Below are 18,896 nucleotides of genomic sequence, written 5' to 3' on the forward strand. Positions count from 1 at the left end.
TTTATAACGGTGCACGAGAACGTGCGCCCGCCCAGTGTCCTTATTGGATGACAGGTCAGTCACGTGAGACAATCCGGAAGTGGACCTTTTTCAGCCGAAAAACAAAACATTCGTGGGTGGTGTTGAGTTATTCAATCTGGACTGACGGTACTCAGGTACACTGGAGTGGCTGCTTTGTACAGTGTACCGCATTACTCGACAGTTATACCCGGGGTTTAGTACGATGCTGAGCGCCGCCGCCGCGGAGAGGAACAAGGAGCCCATCCTGGCGGTGCTCCTGGAGAGCGTGAACACCGGGAGACCCCTGCAGGCTCTGGAGATCTCCTCCGGTACCGGGCAACATGTCACACACTTCGCTCAGGCCCTGCGGAATATAATCTGGCAGCCATCAGAGTATGACCGCCAGTCTCTAGCCAGGTAACTACAGGCTGTGTGTATCAGTTATATTATAGTCTTATTACAGCTGGACCTTACAGACTGTTTATAAACTCCGCTGTTTGCGGTATCAATAGTTTCTGCGTAGCAAACTTGAAGAAAGGCATTGGCCATTTAACTCAGGTATTACGGTAATTCATTTAATATTACTGGTGTAGGACAGGCACACTGCTGGTAAAACCTTTTGTTGGGGGGGGTGCCCGCATTAACAATAATGTCTTTGTTCCCATTCTCAGTATAGAAGCGTACAGAGCCCACTACCAGCTGCACAATGTGAAGCCTGCCATCCACCTGGATGCTTCTCTGCCTCACCAGTACTGGGGAGGGATCCCGCCAGAGAGCCTGGATCTGGTAGTCAACATCAACATGATCCACATTTCTCCAGTGGCTTGCACTGAGGTAGGGCTGCTGTTGTGACTGGGCTTATCTAACCCATGGACTCACAACTGCATTACCAATAGCTTGCACCTTCCCTAGGGCCCTCAGGACCCACGCAGGCTCCAGGTTTAATGTGCGGCATTTGATAAATTGCACATTTGTTTAATAATACTTTATGCAACACTAAAGCACAATATAAACTGAAATGTTAGAGGCCTTACAAGAACCTGCATGCACAGCGGGACCTAGATATATATATATTTTAAAAAAGCCATTATTATTTGAGTGTCTGCTGTAGTTACATGGTGCACATTTGTCAACTAATTTGTAATAAATCATCCATCCAAAAAGTAATTACTAAGTGCCCTCAGCTCATTTTTACTCAGTGCACCCTAGTGGGTTCATCTTAAGTCAGCTAACATTAGCAACCAAATGCTACTGGTCATAACAGACCAAGCAAGGCTTTAGCAGCAAAACCTTTGAGTGTATTGAATTGAGCAGGAGTGTTTTTTTATTGCTTACACATTTAACTTTTCATTTCTAAAAGAAAGATTGTGTTATTTCTTTTTTCAAAATGTACATAGTCCGGCTTTAAGTGTTGTCCAGTGATCTATTGACTGGTCTTGTTTACATATGGCTGAAATATCGCAGTGTATGCCCCCCAGAGTGTAAATACAGTATGACCCTTTTGACTCGTAACTCCTCAGATAATAACTGTGAGCAATTTACACATTTCTACCGCCAGTCTTACAGTCTGTAAAAGAGACCAAGAACAAAAAGGGCTGGAGTCTTTGTCCCTCCTGCCACTCAACCCCCACTGCCTGTGATGAATGCGGGTACCTTAAGACATCATTATTTTCTTCCAGGGTTTATTCAAAGGGGCTGGAGCATTGCTGAAGCCGCAAGGTCTTTTACTGACATATGGGGTGAGTGAAAAAACATTTCATCCTCTTACATGATACTTACTATTCATGACATGTTATCAGATATGATCGAATCTAAACATAAAAGGGTGACGCTATTATGCTACTTAACATCTTTTGTTGTTACCCACAGCCTTATGCAGTGAATGGTCAGGTCACCCCTCAAAGTAATGTTGACTTTGACTACAGCCTACGGCAGAGGTAAGACTCGAAAACAAAAAACAAAGTCAGGAATTTCACTTTAAAAGATAACAGAAAGCAGCACTGTATACATAATCACGAAGGTTCACTTGTTGTTGTCATCCATACAAAAAATAATGCACTGTGGGATATATAAAGGCTATATTTTTTAATCTTACAGGAACCCAGAGTGGGGACTCAGGGATATCTCCTTCCTCAATACTATAGCACAAAGAAATGGTTTATTCCTGGAGAAAATAGTAAGTGAACAGATCATTGGAGCATCCAGCACAAGTTTTATCCATAAAACGTAAAAAGATAAGAATGTTAACGATTCAGTTGTGTGCACGTATTGGTTCAAAAATATGTGACTTTAAATGTTTTCTTTACTAGATGGACATGCCGGCAAACAACAAATGTCTTCTGTTCAGGAAGGAGAGTTTGGTGTGAAGTATCCTGTTGTTCCGGAAGCAGGAGGGTTAAACGCCTTAACTTACACTTGAAACTCAGACACATTGCCAACATTTCCAGAACTGTTAGTGAATCGTTTCCCCATATTCTATTGTTTAATTAAAACAGAAATAATGTAATCTATTATACACTATGTATTCTTCTGTATTGCACACTTGAGTAAAATGAGTAAGGCTCACGTATATGTTGTCTGTGTACTATATTTACCTTGATAAAGCCACCTACTCTTTATTTCTTCATTGAGTTTGCAGAGACTGTCAGTGAAGTTATTTTGTTAAGCTAAGAAGTGCTATGCAGAGGGAGATATTTAAGAGACAATGGGCTGTACATTAGATCTTGAAATCAGACATAATAACAAAAGGAAACCTATATAAAACATCTATGCAAATGACTAAAGAGCCAAATACAAAATAAACATAATACAGTAAAAGAGAAAAACACAATTTAGAGGTATCATACTGCAGGTGTCTATATCTTTATGCATTTTGCATCAACCTGTGTGGCTGCTACTCTGGCTACTATCTTTTTTCAGAATACAAACATGGAGGAAAAAATGAGAAACATCTATATTTAAACTTATATATAAAGAGCACATCAGCACTGATATTAAAACACATCTGGAATGTAGTACAACCAACCTATGTTGTAACGAATACACATTGTACATACAAATGACTTCATTAACATACAGCCATTTAGCATATTTGTTTCTTTCAATTTAAAGACTTCTCTTGTTGCAATTCTGATGCTCATCTTCAGTGCTAAAGGTAAAGGTAACCACAGACTCTCTGTGGGCTAATAAATCTAAATCCTGAGAGACTTTCACGATGCCTCGCAGGTCTTTTTACCCAGAACCTCACGTAGCTTCTTGAGTCTACGTTCAGTAATGGATCTCACGTAGCTGTCTGTTTGGATGATGGCCATGCCATCCTGCACGACACCCATCACAAGCAAAGGGTTTTCCTCCATGGTGATGTTGGGGCAGGGACAGCTCCAGTCTATCTTGGCTATGGTCACCTCGAGGTGTTTGGTATTAAAGAAAGTCAAGCCCATCTTTTCATCTCTCAAGACCTCTTCCAAGCTAAAGCGGGCCAACCCAGAGTCCAGATCCTCCACCAGCTCTGTGAGCCGCCCCACAATAGCAAAGTCACTCCGGCATAAGCTGGGCACCATTTTCCCCTTAGCCCGACAGGTCTTACACGGTTTCCTTTTGGGTTGTGGGCAGTTTGCCTCACACTCCTTCTTGGTGCGGAAGCTGTTGGCATTGCCGTGGCAGCCGCCATAGGCAAAGGCTTGGCACTGCTTCATGAGAGAATTCCAGGCCCAACGTGGCTCCCAAACTTTGCAGGGGCCTTGGACAGCAGGCAGGGAGCAGATGCCCATCCCCTCTCTCTGACAGGAGGCCTTGCACTCCTCATAAGTCTCGAATCGGTTGCGGCTGTCCTCACATCCACCGTTGCTAAAGGCCATGCAGGAGCCAAGCTTGCTGTCATAGTACCAGTCCACGTGGCGCTCACCACTGCACACTTTCAGGTCTACTTCAACCAGGCAGTCTGCTGGTGAGAAAGGCCGCCCCATGGACATCTCAGGATCTTCAGAGAAATCATCATCAGCCCGGCGGATGACAGACAGGGGATAGTCAGCTCGAAGAACTCCTGCAGAATTCCGTGCGATGCAGGTGTAGATACCTGTATCCCAAACCTGGGCGTTGTAAATGACAAGCTGACCGATGTTGGTGATAACCACGTTGCCGTACATCTGGTCAGGCCTCATAACCAGGTGTTCACGTCTTTCACTCTGTTTCTCCCATGTTACATCAGGTCTGGGGACTCCAATAACGTCACAGTGGAAGCTGATTGTGCCTCCGACATAGATGGACTGGTGGTGAGGGTTGGAGTACAGTGTGGGGGGCATGGGGTCCTCCTGGGAGGATGTTGGGGTGGGGTTAGCTGTAGTGTCCTGAGGCAGGGGACTGGTGTGGGGCCCAGCCAGGAAGAAGCGACAGGTGACCACAGTTAAAGTCACCCCACGGATGCAGGCCTCCGCGTCCATGTAGCAGCGGTTAAAGTAGGTGAGGCCATCTGAAGCACAGGTGAAGTTGGGCTCTTTCTCACAGCGGTCCTGGCACTTGCAGATGGGCTGTCCATCCCAGATGTCACAGATCGCCCCCTGCTGGCTGCAGATAAAGCCTTCACAGGTAGCTGTAGAGGTGGGGGCATCATTTCCTTTTCCTCCACCCTGCCCATCTGGCTGGGCAGGGGTGCCATCAGAGAAACGTGCAGCCACACAGCTGTTGAGGCCACACACGTTGGTGCAGCATTTCTCAAAGTCAGAACAGTCCTGCAAAGACAAAAACAGCATTCATGGAAGCAAATTTAAACGGAGAAATCTTAAAACTCTAATGGGGATAACAGAAATAGCACCACCTCATCGACGTTGCATTCCCTCTCGCAGGTGCTTTGCGCATCAACCCACAGATTGGAATTCAGCTTGTTGGGACAAAATCCTTCGTGTTCAACTTTGGGTCCTGCCACACTTGCACACAAAGAAAGTTCGGGTAATTCGGAAACCAAGAGCATCAACAAATACGCACGTATCCATCCTAACAGTGGTTTATTTGAGTTGGGTGCATTATGCCAACATTTATCCTTTACACATCTATCCTCCAAAAGTTGTAGAGGGATTTTATACATTATTGCTGTTTTGCATGAGTCGCCCACCGGATAAATCCATTCCTCCGTTAGGTCTTTCGGAATAAGTGTAATGTTGATTTTCAAATGTGGTCGTCCGTTCCGTGCGTAAACATGGTGGAAATCAATTTGCTGCGCGCAGAGAGGAGAGCTGAATCCAAAAGGCCAAGACGAGTTCCCAAATACGCTGGACATTCAGTGAACAAAATATATCCCAGAAAAAGCGGTTAGAAGGTGCAGTTGGCTCGCATGAAATATTCGCCTTGATAATCAAAACAAAACTCGTGCAACAGTGGGCAAAACTCTCATTCAGGTCGATTTCGTCGAACAGCGAAATAAGCGAACGAAGCCGCACAATGAGAGAGAAAGACGCAACATCAGCCTTTCAGAGTGTGAATGGAGGTGGAAAGGGCAGCCCCTCTGACCGCCCCCATGGTCGTCCAGTGTCTGAAACTCTTATGAAGCAGCACCGTGCGCTAAGCAACTGGACAAACATTGTAAAAACATCAAAGAAAGCGTGGGGCCGTGGTGGCAAGCTGTCCCAACAACCGTGCGCACGGAGCTACACATTCCGGTGAGAAATCCAACGTTAAATGCGCCCAGACGGCATTTATAGAGGTGTCATTCATAAATAAGGCAATAGTCTTGTTTCCTCGCTAAGCGCAGTTGTGGCTGTTGCTAAGAGTTGTATCTTCAGTTTGTGATAACATATTTCCAGATGTTTTACGCAATACAAACTTGTGCAGATACTAGCTTTGTCTTGCGCAAATCAAAGTGCAAACTGTTAAAAGTCGCCTGGAGCGCCGAGGCGGAAAGCGTGAAACCCAAACACGGGGCGTGTCGCATCATGTCTAGCAAAACATGTTGTTTACGTCCTTCTTGTCTAGACGTCGTTCAATTTACCACCGTCCCTCATTCACACGGAGCTCAGAGATGCCACGGTCAGGTGGGAAGGCGTAAAGCGCCACATTTTCAATAGTGTGCGTCTCATCTTTGTCCCGGCGCAGCCCCGAGGCGATGAGAAGCAGCACCCCACATCTTTTCACTGGAGGTGACCCTGCAACCTTTGGGTGACTTTTGACCGCGCTGCATTCATGCGCTGCAGCGATGTGCCGGTTATCCAATAGTGGCGCAATACCGAGAGAGCAGCTAATCAATTCAGCCCCCCCCCCCCCCCCCCCCACCGGGTTTTATTGCACTTGGGCACCGGCGGGCCCGGACTGGACAAAGGGTACAAAAACATATTCCCACAATTCCCATAATGACCTTGATAAATGTTTGAATGACAAATCACTGCAGCGCAGCACACAAGTTGACAAGAACACAAAGCAACCTTGTAGTTTTACCCTTTATTTTGATGGGTGACTGTTTTCAATGGAGACAAATTATAATCAATCCCGTATCCAAACCTTCAGAGACACAGCTCTGAGAGCAACAATCAGAATCCAACGTTTACATATAGTGCTTTAAATGTTCACTCAAGAGTTCTGTTAGCCTATTGTACTGGTCTCAATACACCACATGAAACAGGCGCCAGTAGAAAACATGCACCACATTTTTTTTATGCCCTGGATGACCTTATCACATACACACAGGCAGGACAGGGGAATGTTGAAGTGGAAATACAGCACAATCAGAGGTGGAAAGAAAACACCAGAATATAAGTATTTGTGTAGATGTTTCAATTATTAAAAGAATAAGAAAAGGTAGCTCTGATTAAATAAACAAGACTTTCTGAGCTCTTTCTGCAGTCTTCAAGTTCATCTGACATTCTTGCAAATCCAGAATACATTTCTAACTCCTCCTATTAAACAGGCGTTCTTTAGAAGGTTGGAAAATAATAATTAACTTCAGCAGCAAAAGTACAAATACTGAACCAAGAGGCGACGCTCATATAATATCAAATATTACAGCAACAGATATGACTTTCCACCTCTGATTCTTACAGTCCGACATATTACCATATGGCCACGGGAAAGTAGCAGATGATTACTGTCATACATTCATAAATACATAGCATATACATAAAATATCCAAAAAGCAATCAAATTAAAATATTCCTCTCAACAACCAAGAGACGACTGCAGCACTTCCTGAAGGCAAAATGCCACAACTGAGCAAACAATCTGTACATCTGCGTTTGTACAAGGTTTCCTCATCAGCACCGAGCGATCTCTGAATTGCTCCAAGAGTTGACAGATTTAAACTGATCATGCTGTTGGTGGTTTAAACCAATTGAAGCAATGATACGACTGAGGAGATTAGATTTAGAGGCAAAAATGGCCTGAGAAAGTCAACAGACGTTCATACCAATGACTGATGGAGATGGAGGGGGAATTCATTTGAGCTGGAATTTAGCGGCACCACAGGAAGTCTTCAAAACAAGACAACTTGGCTCAACTTTGCCGGACAGATTCACGGATTAAGAAGGGCTAGACTAAGAAGGTTTTTCAATGGATAGATAACTCTCTTACATCTATTACTAGTCTGTCTGAGAAGCTTCTTGTGACATTCAATTTAAGCCAATGTTAATTAAAAATTTAACTAATCTGAGTTTTAAATAAGTAGCTCAGCACCCTTGATATTGCAAAGGGAACTGTCTGCAATAGACAAAGGGCATAAGACACACAAAGAAGTTGGACACCAAAGCAGGTCTCCCAAAACATTCAAGACAAAACAAGTATAAGAAGTTCCCCTCCAGGATTAATTACCAAACACAGACCAAAACAACTAGCACATACAGTATATTTACAACTTCATGTCCAACTTTAAATACAACAAACAATCCTTTTCCAAATAAAAGACAGCTAACGTTCCTCCACTCGTTTGTAGTGTTAACAGGAGAGTGATAATCCTTGATTCACATCTGTTGGTCCCAGGAAAATCTTGTTCTACTTGATCACAGTGGACCTCTGCAGTAAGAGAACATGGGTAAACGGACATCCACAAGATGGCACCAGCAAGCGCAAAGACAACAGAAACCAATCCAACCATCCAAGACGGTTCCCAAAGGTCAATGTTAGTTCACAGCTATATCCGCTCCTGGTGAAGACTGCGGGTAGCTCTCCATGCTCATCTGTGGCCCTGTGACCTTTTGGAGCAACAACACCATTAATACTGGCCCTTTGGAGGCAACCATTAGTCTGCTCCTTCACTATGAAATCTTACAGTTCCCCTTAGAGGATGACGACGAGTTCTTTGGAGGACTCTGTGGAGGCCTGAAGGACTTTGAGCGTTTGAGACTGTTGGCTTTGCTTCCGCCGCTGCTTCCGCCTGAAGCTGCGCTGTTGGCCACTGAGTAGGAGCGTCCGTGCATCATAACTGCGTTCATGCCGTTGGCCATAGAGAAAGACTTGAGGTGGGACTTGATGGCCACAGGGAGGGGCAGTTTGTCAATAAGGTGCACCGGCGTGCAGGAGACGATCGAACGGCAGCACAGATCTTGGAGGCTGAAGACTGTGGAACAAGAAAAGAGAATATGGATGTTATGACTGGATGTCATGACAGATACTCCAAAAAGTTTGCAATAAATCTGTTCAGTGTGCCCACACATTGTGCTGCATTGAGACCAAGCTGATGCCAGATACAGATTTTCATCCACACAAATTTGTTACTGCTTGCACTAAACTTTTTTTTTTTTTATGCTGGTATCAATATTTAATCTTTATTTTCTGTCTGTTTTCCTCTCTTTATTTGCAGTCCCTTCTAAAGTTGTTCAACAATGAATTTTGAAATCTTACATTTAAGCACCCGTTTGTCTAATAGCAAGATATCTAAAATAATTATGGATATATTTAAAAGATTTGTAAATAACTTGATTTTGGCAATGATGTGGTAGTTTCACCATGTGACCAAATTGTTACAGAGTCTGCATCTTTGTGAGTTTGCAATTTCTATTGGGACTGATACATACTGATTTCAGATGGGTGACAAATTGAAGGGAAAAACCACAATAAATCAGATGCTTCCATGGGTCCACTGCATGGTACAATTAGGCAATTAACATCCAATTATGCTCTATGAGATATATAAAATGCTGAGCAGGCCCAGTTGATTTATATATCAATATTATAGTAGGGTTGCAGTAAATAACCCCCTTCTTACAAATATGAATGCATGTTTGAGAGATAAGTGATGCACAAACCATACAGGCTCTGATCTACAGAGATATGGAAAAAAGTGGTCAGATGAGTCAGCGTTCACCATATTCTCAACTAGTGCGAGAATATGCATGTGCATGTGTGGTGTACATCTGAGAATAGTACAGACCTGAATGCTTGACCCCTACAGTGAGGGGCATCCGGTGGCTCTGTTATGTAGTGGGGGACATTTTGGGGGACATTTTGCGAGACTACTTGGGTTAACTGTAGCTTTCCTAGCTAGGGAGACTCAGGACTAGTAGCCACCGCTATTGAGAACTTTGGACCAGCGAGTTAGCGCTCTCCACCACCACCATCAAAACACCAAATGAGGGAATATCTTTAGGAAGAATGGTGTTCATCTCTCCAGTAGAGTTCCAGAGAATCAATGCCAAGAGACATTCCAGCTGTTCTGGCAGTGCATGGTGGCCCAAGACCTTACTAAGACACTTTGTTGTTTTTTACTTTAATTTCTCACCCATATGTATTCATGTCATTACATTCAAGAGCAGTGTGTCTTTTCAGAAATAATGTCCAGATTACTCTAGATAATCCACAGACCTTGCATTGAATGGCGTGCACTGGAACTACTTTTTACCAAAGAAATAGTACCAATGAACAACAGTTGACAGCGAGGACTGTGGTTTACTACTACACTGTAACTTACTACTACACTGTAACTGGGAATTCTCAATGCTTTTGAGTTTTTCACATTTAAGTCAATTCAATTATATTTGTGTAGCGCCAAATCACAACAGAACTTATCTCAGGACACTTTCAAGGGGCTCTATACTGTACTCATTAAAATATACATTTTTTAAAACATACATTCCTGATCTGACAGAACTGGATTGCAAAAACAATCAACCAGCTCACCTCTGTTGGGCCTCCAGAATTTCTCCATCCCGTGTCTCATCAGCACGATGCGTGAAAGTTCCGTGAAGGATTCGATGACATTGAAGTTGCAGAGCGGACTGACCTCAAAGAAAGTCATGCTGTTCTTTTCTGCGTAAGCCCTGGCCTGTTCTGTTGGCACCTGCCGCTTGAAAGCCAGGTGAAGCCGGTTGCCCACCAGGATCCTGGGTACACCCGGGGCATGCTGGAGGAAATAAACAATGTTGTTGCTGTATTTATTGAGGTAATATTACCCAATTCTGTTATATCTCTTAAACAAGATTTCCAAAAGCTATTCTATATCTCTCATTTTTAGTTGCACTGACAGACAACGGTCTTTATCATGGATGGAAGGATACAGGCCCTACCCATGCATTTCCAGTATTTATTTCTTAACATTTCTTTCTTTAACATGTGATCTGTTAATAATATAACCAAACATGACCAACACAGCTGCCGGGATAATTGGTCTGCCCACACCCAACCTCAATAGCACAGGACATCACGCAATGAATGTGTACCGTTGTCTTTGTCGTTGTATGCTGTTTGTCGTTTGATATGTACAGCACCATGAAAAAGGACTCTTCATCCGTCAATAACAGTCCAAAGTCTAATTCTTTGTCAGCTACAAATGGGTTGAATGGGATTACCTCGTCAATTTCCCGAATCCAGCGGTCTATGCCATCAAACGACCAGCCGTTGGTGATGTCATACACGAGCAGGATGCCCTGTGGAAGGAAAGCCAAACATGTTGACATATATACAGAATTGCAAAATAAAGGAAAACACCAAAATTGCTCTAGAAAGTTCTCACCTGTGCTCCACGAGAGTAGGACCGGAAGATGGTGCAGAATCTGCCCTGCCCTGATGTGTCCCTGTTGAAAACAGACAGACACACAGACACAAGCATTGTAGTGGACAATATACAATACCTGCAGGCACTGTTAACCTGATCATTGTCAATAGATAAAAACACTTACCATAACTCTAATTTGACTCTTCTCCCATCCAGCAGAATTGTGGTGGTCTTGTAATCAATCCCTGCAGGTTACACACAATCAACACAAAGTTAGCTGATGTTGGACATGGGCCTTTTCATTAAACTCTGAACAACACCAGAACCAGTTACTCACCACTGCTGTAGGCATAGGGAGACTCTACTGATCCGTCTTGCAAACTGTCCAAGATTTCTCCCTTTCCGACATCGCTGTCTCCCACCAAAAGAAATTTCAGGAGATAATCGTAACTCTTGACAGGACTACTCTGGGTCCCCATCATCCCACGCATTGGATCCGGTTCAGAGAGAGCTTTATAAGCTCGCCAGACGTCCACTGTTCGGGGCAAGGGACAACCAGACGGTCCCCAGCAGTGGTAGCTAAAGGTAGGCGAACGCCGTTTAACGTTAGCTAAGCAGTTAGCCGGGACATTACCGAAGATTTACATAAACTATGTTGTTTTTAACGTCTAACAAATACGACTGTTTCCTGAATCAAGTGGACTATGGCAAACAAACCAGTGCTACGTTATTCGCACTGGAAGGAGAGTCCAGACTGAGTCGATGTCACATTAATGTTCACATTAATAACCAAAACAACCTTAACTAGCTGTTAGCTTGTTAGCTAGCTAGCTCCCACAGACGATGATAACGCATTCTTGCACAGAGGATACGCTGAAAAAGATAGGTTGTTTAGTCCTGCTTAAAACGATACTCTATCAATCCAAATACGATTGTTGCACTTTGTTTATAAAACATTAAAAAAAGAGGCCGACGAGGGACATTCAGCTTCCGAGCAGACAAGTTGACTGTGTTGGAACTTCCTGGTATTGACATCATTAGCTGCGTAACATCCGGGTTACATTTAAAAAGTAAAAGAAACAGAAAATGTTATTTTCACAATTTATTGGTAATCTATTTACTTTACTTGCCAGATTTTATATTCATTAGGCGAGCTCAAGTTTTTGAAATTACCCCATCTTTTGAATTTGGGAATTATATCGAGATCTTTACAGGGAATGTGTACCAGGGTTGGGAGGGTTACTTTCAAAATGCACCACAAATGCAAAGAAATTGAATTATTTTAACACCAAAAATGTGTATTTTAAGAGAATATGTTCTAACATTGTAATCCTGCTGTATATCCCTATTATTAATGCATACCAGTTACCTCTTGTATCCTGATTACGTAACTCAGTTACATGTAATCCATTACTCCGCAAGCCTGATGTATACATATAATTATTCTGCTCTGGGAATTATTTTAAAAGATTTTAAGTGAGATAACTATGCCTTTTGCACCTTTTTTAGCTTGACTTTTTTAGTTTTATTGCAATTTTGCAATTTTGTCCAGTTTCATTTATGTGTAATACGAATACAAGGTACTTTATTTTTATGTAATGATAATGATTTTGCAATAGTCTTGGTTCTTAACCCTTTTTCAATGTAACTCGTTTAATTAAAATTTTGGAGGAAATGCTCTCATTTCTTTCATTTATACTTTATTTTCCACGTGATACCACTGAATTGGGATGGATAAGGAAATTATGAACATTATGAAATACTTTACAGACCCACATGGTGTATGACAGATACTGACAAAGGTATAGCCTGTTAAGGATGATTTATTATTGGTCACCTCTCATTGGTTGTTGTTGATTGGCAGCAGCTGTATGAAGTCTCTTGATTGCAGACTACAAAAGCCAGGTGAGACACGACCACCACCACTCAACCCTTGGGCAAGCGGTCAACTTCAGTGGGAGGCAGCTGCTGGAGTCAAAACAAAAAAATGGCGCTGATACATGCTGGGCTTTTATTATTGCTGTTTGGCTCTGCCTATAGTTATGAGGTTAGCGGTGGAGCTGGGTATGGCCTGTTTGTGCAAAATCCCGAATTAGAGTGGGAGAGAATGGAGACAGTGATAGGTGATGAAAAGGAGCGAGCCCCTGCACCTGAAACCAAATTCTGGAGGAGTACATCAGGTAGTGACTCTTCAACACCTCAAGCCAAGGAGGTTCCTCAGTATATGACTGTCTCAGCCTCCCAGGACCAGAAAGAGGTTTTCAAGCCAGAAAAGGGTTTCAGACCCCTCCCTTACTCCGTCATGAATATGTTACTTGGGAGTCTTACTGGTACAATAACAACAACAACAACAGTAGCAACAACCAGTCCAAAGATGGTTGAAATCCTGTGTCATGTTGATAGAATGTATGTAAGAATTAAGAGAGAATTCTTCAAGACTAGGAACGCATGGAAATATTTGAAACTAGGCACCTGTGCTGTCAAAGCAAGTACCAAAGAACATTACTATCTTCTGAACCTTCTGCAAGATGACTGTGGCTTCCAGAAAGAGGTTGGTAAAGGGATGATTTCTTTATTCTAAACTAGTATTCTGCTTCATTCTGAGTACTACTACAACAAATGTTTGTTTTTACAGAGTAATGTAGATATGAGGGTCGTTCGCATTGTGCTCCACTACAAGCCACCTGGCCCAGTCTTAAGGGAGGAGTCATTTGATGTTCCGCTGCAGTGTAACTTTCCCAGGTGAGATTTTTAGTCTTTATTTTTGGCCAGACTGTAGTGTTTTAAGATAACATTAAATGCAGGTAGTGATAAAATAATGATGTAGCAACACTTTGCATAGTTGGGCCAAAAATCCATGATTGCTGTTCTCCAATTTTGTATTAACACAAGTTTTCACTGTTAACAGGTTATTGCACTCCTTTAAAGTTGGCTTCTATCCCAAACTACAAGGAGGCACAGTTCTCAAAGCACTCACACCAAAAAGTAGTTTCACTATAACTCCTCAAGATGGTATGTTCTTTTTTTTTGGGGGGGGGCAGGGCAGTGTTTCAGCACAAGGCTTTCCCACAAGATTTTCTAACACAAAGGAAATTGAGTCCTTAGATTAATGGCAGACAGGAGCTGGCCTTTTAAAAATGTTGTCATCACAACTTGGAAATACAAGAGGATATCTAAAAAGCTTACAGTAATTTGCTGCTCAAAGTCTAGATATCTATGGTGAACACTAAATATTGTACAATCTCAATTGCTTAACAGGATGGAAAATGGCAGCATAAAATGTAGCCAAAGGGCAAGAGAAATTACTGGGGTGGTATAAATTGGCTTGTGAGACGAAGACTTTGTTGGACTTAAGCTTCATTTGAGCTCAACACACCTGTAAATCAAAGCTGGAGATGGACTCTTTAGCTCATGCAAATTTTATCAACCTTTTTTAATGCCACATAGCAATGTCTGTCATTTGTCTTAAGCATTTGAACATTTACTAAATACAATGTAAAGATGCAATACTACAGCAAGTATTCACAGGGATTCATCACTGCAGGTTTTACATGGTTTGTTTTTTGTAACTTAATCCCTTAAAGTGTACAATAGCTCAATAGATTAAGATCTAAGACCGTTGAATGACAGACATCCTTTTCCACAGCCTCAGGGAATGAAATCGTTGGTGCCAAAACCTACACCTTGGGCCAGCCAATGTACTTTGAGGTCAAGCAAGCAAAAAGCACAGCAGGTTTTGGAGCACAGAGGGTGTACATTAACAAGTGCTTTATGACAGCCTCCCAAGACCCCAACTCCAATCCTAAATATACAGTCATTGATAACCAAGGGTAAGATTTGAATCTTTTCAGAAATAAGATGGGTGTGTAACTTGGTGGTTGGAGGTAAATGTGTATTTCTCTTTAATTGCAGCTGTATGATTGATGGCGTTGTGACTGGCCAGTCAAAGTTCCACAGTGATGCCTCAAAGATGACCCAGAAATTCAGTGTGGTTGCCTTGATTTTTAAAGACAAGATTTCTACTTCGTCCTCATCACAGGTACCGTAAAGAGCAAATGGCACAGATCTATACATTTTCTATTTGAAAGTATGATAACTCAAACAATGTATTTCAGCAACTCTACATGCACTGTGACGTCTCTGTGGGGACCCTTACTCCAACTCTGAGTTCAAAGGCTTGCAATTATGATCCCACTACCAAAAAGTGAGTTTGGTTAAAGTAAAAGTCACTTTGAAAGTCTTTGTAGATGAAATGTTTTGTGTACTTGACTGCGGGGGGGAGGAGGAGGAGGAGAACTTAAGCTTTTGTTCAGCACTTGCTTGTATTGAGTACTGCCACTTGGTGAGTGTGTATTGCATTGATCTGTTTTTTGTCTATCACAAAGCTTGTCAAATGGCATTTCAAGATCTGACCACCTTGCTTATGGTTTAGGTGGAAGGAGCTGTATGGTGATGACTCTGTTTGCACCTGTTGTGACTCCACCTGCCCCTCTGCAAAGCCAAAGGGTAATGTTTCGTTTTTTTTTTTTTTTAAAAACACATTATGGGAGAAGTACCTCCAGTATGAAATACAGTAGCCTTATACATAATCCTCAAATTGGCATAAAGCATAACTTGAACGTGAGTCAACTTGAAGCATTTTTGCTGTCTTGTACTGGCAAATTCAACGGAAATTTTATCTGGTAATCATGCTGAATCTTAACATACTAAATGAGTCCCTTGATGCTCCTCTTTGGAATTTATCATGTCCTATTTCAACAGCTTCTAGAGATGTAACCTCCAGTCACTCTTGGAAGGTGGATTTGAGCTGGAAGGACCGATATGCAGCGGTTGATCCTTGGATGAAATCCTACGATGCTGACACGTTCAGTTTGGAGGACCCTGACATGGCTGAGCATGAAGACTTTCTAAAGTACTGGGAGCATGATTACTAAAAGCACAGTCCTGTGGAAATGATACAACATTTTAAATAAAACCCTTTGTATATTGCATATGTCAATTTAAATGTGTACACAATTTTCTTTAAATGAAACAATTGATACTGTCAATACACAACATAGTCATGTATCAGCATGTGTGCATTTCTAAGCATTTCCTGGAAATGTGTTACAGCGTTTCTGTAGATACAGTGGTGTACCACAAGGGGATGGAAGAGATTCACAGCCTTTACTTGAGTGAATTCAGCAGGGAGCTCAATAACCTTCTGAGTTAAAGGGTCCCCAATTAGAACATGGTGCAGCAGCTTTTTCTCAAGGCGTCTCTCCATGAAGGCCAGTAAGTCTCGTAACCTACAAGCCAGAAAGTTTGGTTTCCACTCTGATGGGTCTTTGGTCAAAAGCAAATGCATTAGTGCAGTTTTGAAATGAAAACCCTTGAGAGCACTTCTTTCTGATAGTGCAGTCTGTCTCTCGAGAAGGAAATGTGCAATTTCAAGAGTTTGACTGTGGCATGAGTCATCAGGCAGATGTTTAGAGATGTGATCTAAGAAACGATCTTCATAGTTGGTCAAGGAGAGAGTCCAGAAAGTATCCAAGTTGTTTGGGGAGCCAGGAGTAACAAAGAAATGAGCATCAGTGTTGAATTTAACCACAGGATTCATACTGAAGCGAATCTTTTTCCCAGATCGGAATCTAACTACTAAAGCACCTGGAGCAGCAATGTAGGGAATGTTGAACTCAAACTCATACTTGTGTGAAATCAGTGCCCACGCTTGTTTGATGGTGCTTTGAAACCATCTAGTAACCTGTGATTGTGACAGGAATGGGGAGTTCTTCATGCAAAGAAGGCCATCACAAACATCAGTAATTTTCGTCTTTACTTTCTCAGTCTCGCAATGGAGCAGGCAAACCATATCATCTGCGGCAGTAGACTGACAGGGGCAGCCATTTGGGATTTTCTTATTTTCCACCAGTTTTATTTGACCACAGACCTGCATATCTGGAAGCCGATCACTCGCCTGGTTGTTACAGAGCAGACACTGAAAACTATACGGATCAGGTGGGGTAAAGGGGACGATGATATCACACAGGTCCACCATCTGAAAGTCCTTAATCACCATACCACCATTTCTATCACAGACAGTCTTCATGGCATCCAGTAGATCATTTACAAACCCCTCCAAAAACCCACTCCACTTATTGGGTGAGACTTGAATACATTTAGAATGAAATCGCAGCAGAGTGTCGCTGTCTGGTAAAGGCACTTCAGCAGCAGTGGAGGTCACTGGGAAGACCCTGGTTTCTTCTTGTTTCATTTGAGAATTGTTCCCTAGATATTTCCTGAATAAGCGGATCATGGAAATGATGGAGAGTGTGTTCCATATGTACCAGAGGTAATCCTTCTCCCAATCAGCGACCGCCTTCTCTGAAGTTTCGTTTTCTGATATCTTGGTGTGAAAGTGTGAAAGAGGTGATTCTTGTTCTTTGGGGCTGAACACTTCCTTCTCTGTAGGCTTTTCTTGTTGTTCCTGTGTTCTGCTTGAGTCTTTCAAAGAGTCATTAGGCTGGATGTCTTCTTCTTTTTGCTTGTGGTCTGTTTGTGAATTCTTCAGATCAGTCTCAGGGTCACTTTTGTAGTTTTGTGGATCAGAATTTGCCATAAAATGTCCCCCAGTCACATCTTCTGACATTTTATCTTTTTCAATAAAATGTTGATCAGATTGTTTTTGTTCCTTGGGGATGTTTTTTATGTCATTCAAAGGCCCTCCATTGTCGGTATGTGTCATTTCGTCACTGACAGGTGCCATTATGTGGTCCAGTTTATCACCTCCTCTCAGCAACCTCTCTTCATGCTTTTGCATGCCCACTGTGATGATATCATCCCATTCCTCAACCCCATGGTCATCCCTCAGATGCGTAAGAAAACTCAGAGCCACCACAAACACTCGCAGCAGAGTATCTTGCATCGTCAGTACTGTCTGTAAATAAGTCATAAAGAATTGTTACACATAATTTCAGTGATTTTTTGAAATACATCAGTGTTCTGTAAAATATGCAACAACAAGAGGTTTAATAAAAATCCAATTATTCTTATATAAGTGCCCAATGAGACATATTCCTGCTGGCAAATTTCACAATGATGCAAGAAAGAAGCTACTTCCTCGATGGCCTGGAAGCATCCTCTCTGATCATTTCTATGCTCACATTGTATATCAAACACTATTCATTACTGCACATGATAATGATTAAAATAAAGGAAGAATTAAACCCACCAGAAGAAGTGATCAATGATCTTGATACGGCGATGTTCCGGTAATGTATGAATAGGTACAAAGGAGGAAGCAAGAGGCTCAGTGATCTCTTCCTATTTTGGATGTAGTTGTAGGTTGTCTTTCGTCACTTATTTCCTGCACACCCTGCCCATGTGCTCTGCTGTGACACTTTCCTGTGCAACACACAGAAAAAAACAGATAGCACAGACTTCCTGTAAGTTTAACTGTGTATTATAGTCTGAAATTAACCATTTACTCTGAGTCACTGAATTAATCATAAACAATTTAAATTACATTATAAGATATTACATTATGAAGGAGCAGCCATTAGGCCAAATACTATTGTTAAAAGCTATGTGTGGAGAATGGTTTGTGTCTATAAGCCCCTGCCTTTTGTCTTCTTGTGGGCTTCTAACTGGTTTGTCGAGCTCCGCCTCATTCAGTGGGTGCAGTTGAGTTCAAAGGAGTGAAATTAAGAAACAAATCCCTTAGAGATTTAATAATTATCATATTTTGCATGCAATAAGCTATTGTCACTTGATTTGTTTGATTCTGGTACAAGTGGAAACAACATTCATCTCTTGGGCAACAACCAAATTTTTTAGCCAAAGCCACAGATAGTGTATTTGAATTGGTTGAGGCCATTTTTGCATGTCTGGATCGTTATGGCTGCAGCTGAACAACACTGCATCGCCAAGGTTCAGGTAACTTGAATTAACTATACCAAATGCTGCATTCATGTAAGTACGAAAAAACATTGATGTGAATTGTAAAGGGCTG

General features: G+C 42.2%; 5 protein-coding genes across 6 annotated transcripts; 2 read left to right on the forward strand and 3 right to left on the reverse strand.

Annotated features, from left to right (window-relative positions):
- Positions 1-55: 55 nt before the first annotated feature.
- mettl26 (methyltransferase like 26) lies at positions 56-2,569 on the forward strand. The gene is made up of 6 exons (XM_051385119.1): positions 56-417; positions 672-834; positions 1,680-1,739; positions 1,870-1,937; positions 2,098-2,176; positions 2,310-2,569. Exons 1-6 carry the CDS (start codon positions 224-226, stop codon positions 2,364-2,366), a joined length of 621 nt encoding a protein of 206 aa, XP_051241079.1. The 5' UTR covers positions 56-223; the 3' UTR covers positions 2,367-2,569.
- wfikkn1 (WAP, follistatin/kazal, immunoglobulin, kunitz and netrin domain containing 1) lies at positions 1,964-6,204 on the reverse strand. Of its 2 annotated transcripts, XM_051385116.1 has the most exons (2): positions 4,814-6,204; positions 1,964-4,727 (listed from the first exon to the last, which is right to left on the reverse strand). In XM_051385116.1, the coding sequence occupies exons 1-2, from the start codon at positions 5,270-5,272 to the stop codon at positions 3,210-3,212; spliced, it is 1,977 nt and encodes a 658-aa protein (XP_051241076.1). In that variant the 5' UTR covers positions 5,273-6,204; the 3' UTR covers positions 1,964-3,209. The 2 variants fall into 2 exon arrangements, with proteins under 2 accessions (XP_051241076.1, XP_051241078.1); XM_051385118.1 differs by lacking the exon at positions 4,814-6,204 and having other exon boundaries at positions 1,964-4,802.
- A 207-nt stretch (positions 6,205-6,411) lies between these two features.
- On the reverse strand, positions 6,412-11,934 carry LOC127354747 (ras-related protein Rab-40C). The gene is made up of 6 exons (XM_051384885.1): positions 11,244-11,934; positions 11,091-11,151; positions 10,925-10,985; positions 10,761-10,838; positions 10,093-10,315; positions 6,412-8,533 (listed from the first exon to the last, which is right to left on the reverse strand). The coding sequence occupies exons 1-6, from the start codon at positions 11,395-11,397 to the stop codon at positions 8,232-8,234; spliced, it is 879 nt and encodes a 292-aa protein (XP_051240845.1). The 5' UTR covers positions 11,398-11,934; the 3' UTR covers positions 6,412-8,231.
- An 830-nt stretch (positions 11,935-12,764) lies between these two features.
- On the forward strand, positions 12,765-15,840 carry zp3c (zona pellucida glycoprotein 3c). Its single transcript, XM_051384884.1, has 8 exons — positions 12,765-13,457; positions 13,542-13,648; positions 13,815-13,918; positions 14,553-14,736; positions 14,819-14,945; positions 15,022-15,110; positions 15,339-15,412; positions 15,668-15,840. Exons 1-8 carry the CDS (start codon positions 12,894-12,896, stop codon positions 15,838-15,840), a joined length of 1,422 nt encoding a protein of 473 aa, XP_051240844.1. The 5' UTR covers positions 12,765-12,893.
- LOC127354745 (inositol 1,4,5-trisphosphate receptor-interacting protein) lies at positions 14,310-18,271 on the reverse strand. Its single transcript, XM_051384883.1, has 2 exons — positions 18,117-18,271; positions 14,310-17,822 (listed from the first exon to the last, which is right to left on the reverse strand). Exon 2 carries the CDS (start codon positions 17,808-17,810, stop codon positions 15,951-15,953), a length of 1,860 nt encoding a protein of 619 aa, XP_051240843.1. The 5' UTR covers positions 17,811-17,822; positions 18,117-18,271; the 3' UTR covers positions 14,310-15,950.
- Positions 18,272-18,896: the final 625 nt, after the last annotated feature.

This window comes from Dicentrarchus labrax, unplaced genomic scaffold, assembly GCF_905237075.1.
Source record: "Dicentrarchus labrax unplaced genomic scaffold, dlabrax2021, whole genome shotgun sequence".
Lineage (NCBI taxonomy): Eukaryota > Metazoa > Chordata > Actinopteri > Moronidae > Dicentrarchus > Dicentrarchus labrax.

Excerpts from the sequence above, each read along its gene's own strand:
- mettl26 (XM_051385119.1), top strand. The coding sequence starts at position 224 with ATGCTGAGCGCCGCCGCCGCGGAGAGGAACAAGGAGCCCATCCTGGCG. Across the intron at positions 835-1,679 it reads CTCCAGTGGCTTGCACTGAG|GGTTTATTCAAAGGGGCTGG; the intron begins GTAGGGCTGCTG and ends ATTTTCTTCCAG. Across the intron at positions 2,177-2,309 it reads GTTTATTCCTGGAGAAAATA|ATGGACATGCCGGCAAACAA; the intron begins GTAAGTGAACAG and ends TTTCTTTACTAG.
- wfikkn1 (XM_051385116.1), bottom strand. The coding sequence starts at position 5,272 with ATGTCCAGCGTATTTGGGAACTCGTCTTGGCCTTTTGGATTCAGCTCT. Across the intron at positions 4,728-4,813 it reads GGGAATGCAACGTCGATGAG|GACTGTTCTGACTTTGAGAA; the intron begins GTGGTGCTATTT and ends TTGTCTTTGCAG.
- LOC127354747 (XM_051384885.1), bottom strand. The coding sequence starts at position 11,397 with ATGCGTGGGATGATGGGGACCCAGAGTAGTCCTGTCAAGAGTTACGAT. Across the intron at positions 11,152-11,243 it reads TCCCTATGCCTACAGCAGTG|GGATTGATTACAAGACCACC; the intron begins GTGAGTAACTGG and ends TGTAACCTGCAG. Across the intron at positions 8,534-10,092 it reads ATTCTGGAGGCCCAACAGAG|TCTTCAGCCTCCAAGATCTG; the intron begins GTGAGCTGGTTG and ends CTTGTTCCACAG.
- zp3c (XM_051384884.1), top strand. The coding sequence starts at position 12,894 with ATGGCGCTGATACATGCTGGGCTTTTATTATTGCTGTTTGGCTCTGCC. Across the intron at positions 14,737-14,818 it reads ACAGTCATTGATAACCAAGG|CTGTATGATTGATGGCGTTG; the intron begins GTAAGATTTGAA and ends CTTTAATTGCAG. Across the intron at positions 14,946-15,021 it reads CTACTTCGTCCTCATCACAG|CAACTCTACATGCACTGTGA; the intron begins GTACCGTAAAGA and ends AATGTATTTCAG.
- LOC127354745 (XM_051384883.1), bottom strand. The coding sequence starts at position 17,810 with ATGCAAGATACTCTGCTGCGAGTGTTTGTGGTGGCTCTGAGTTTTCTT.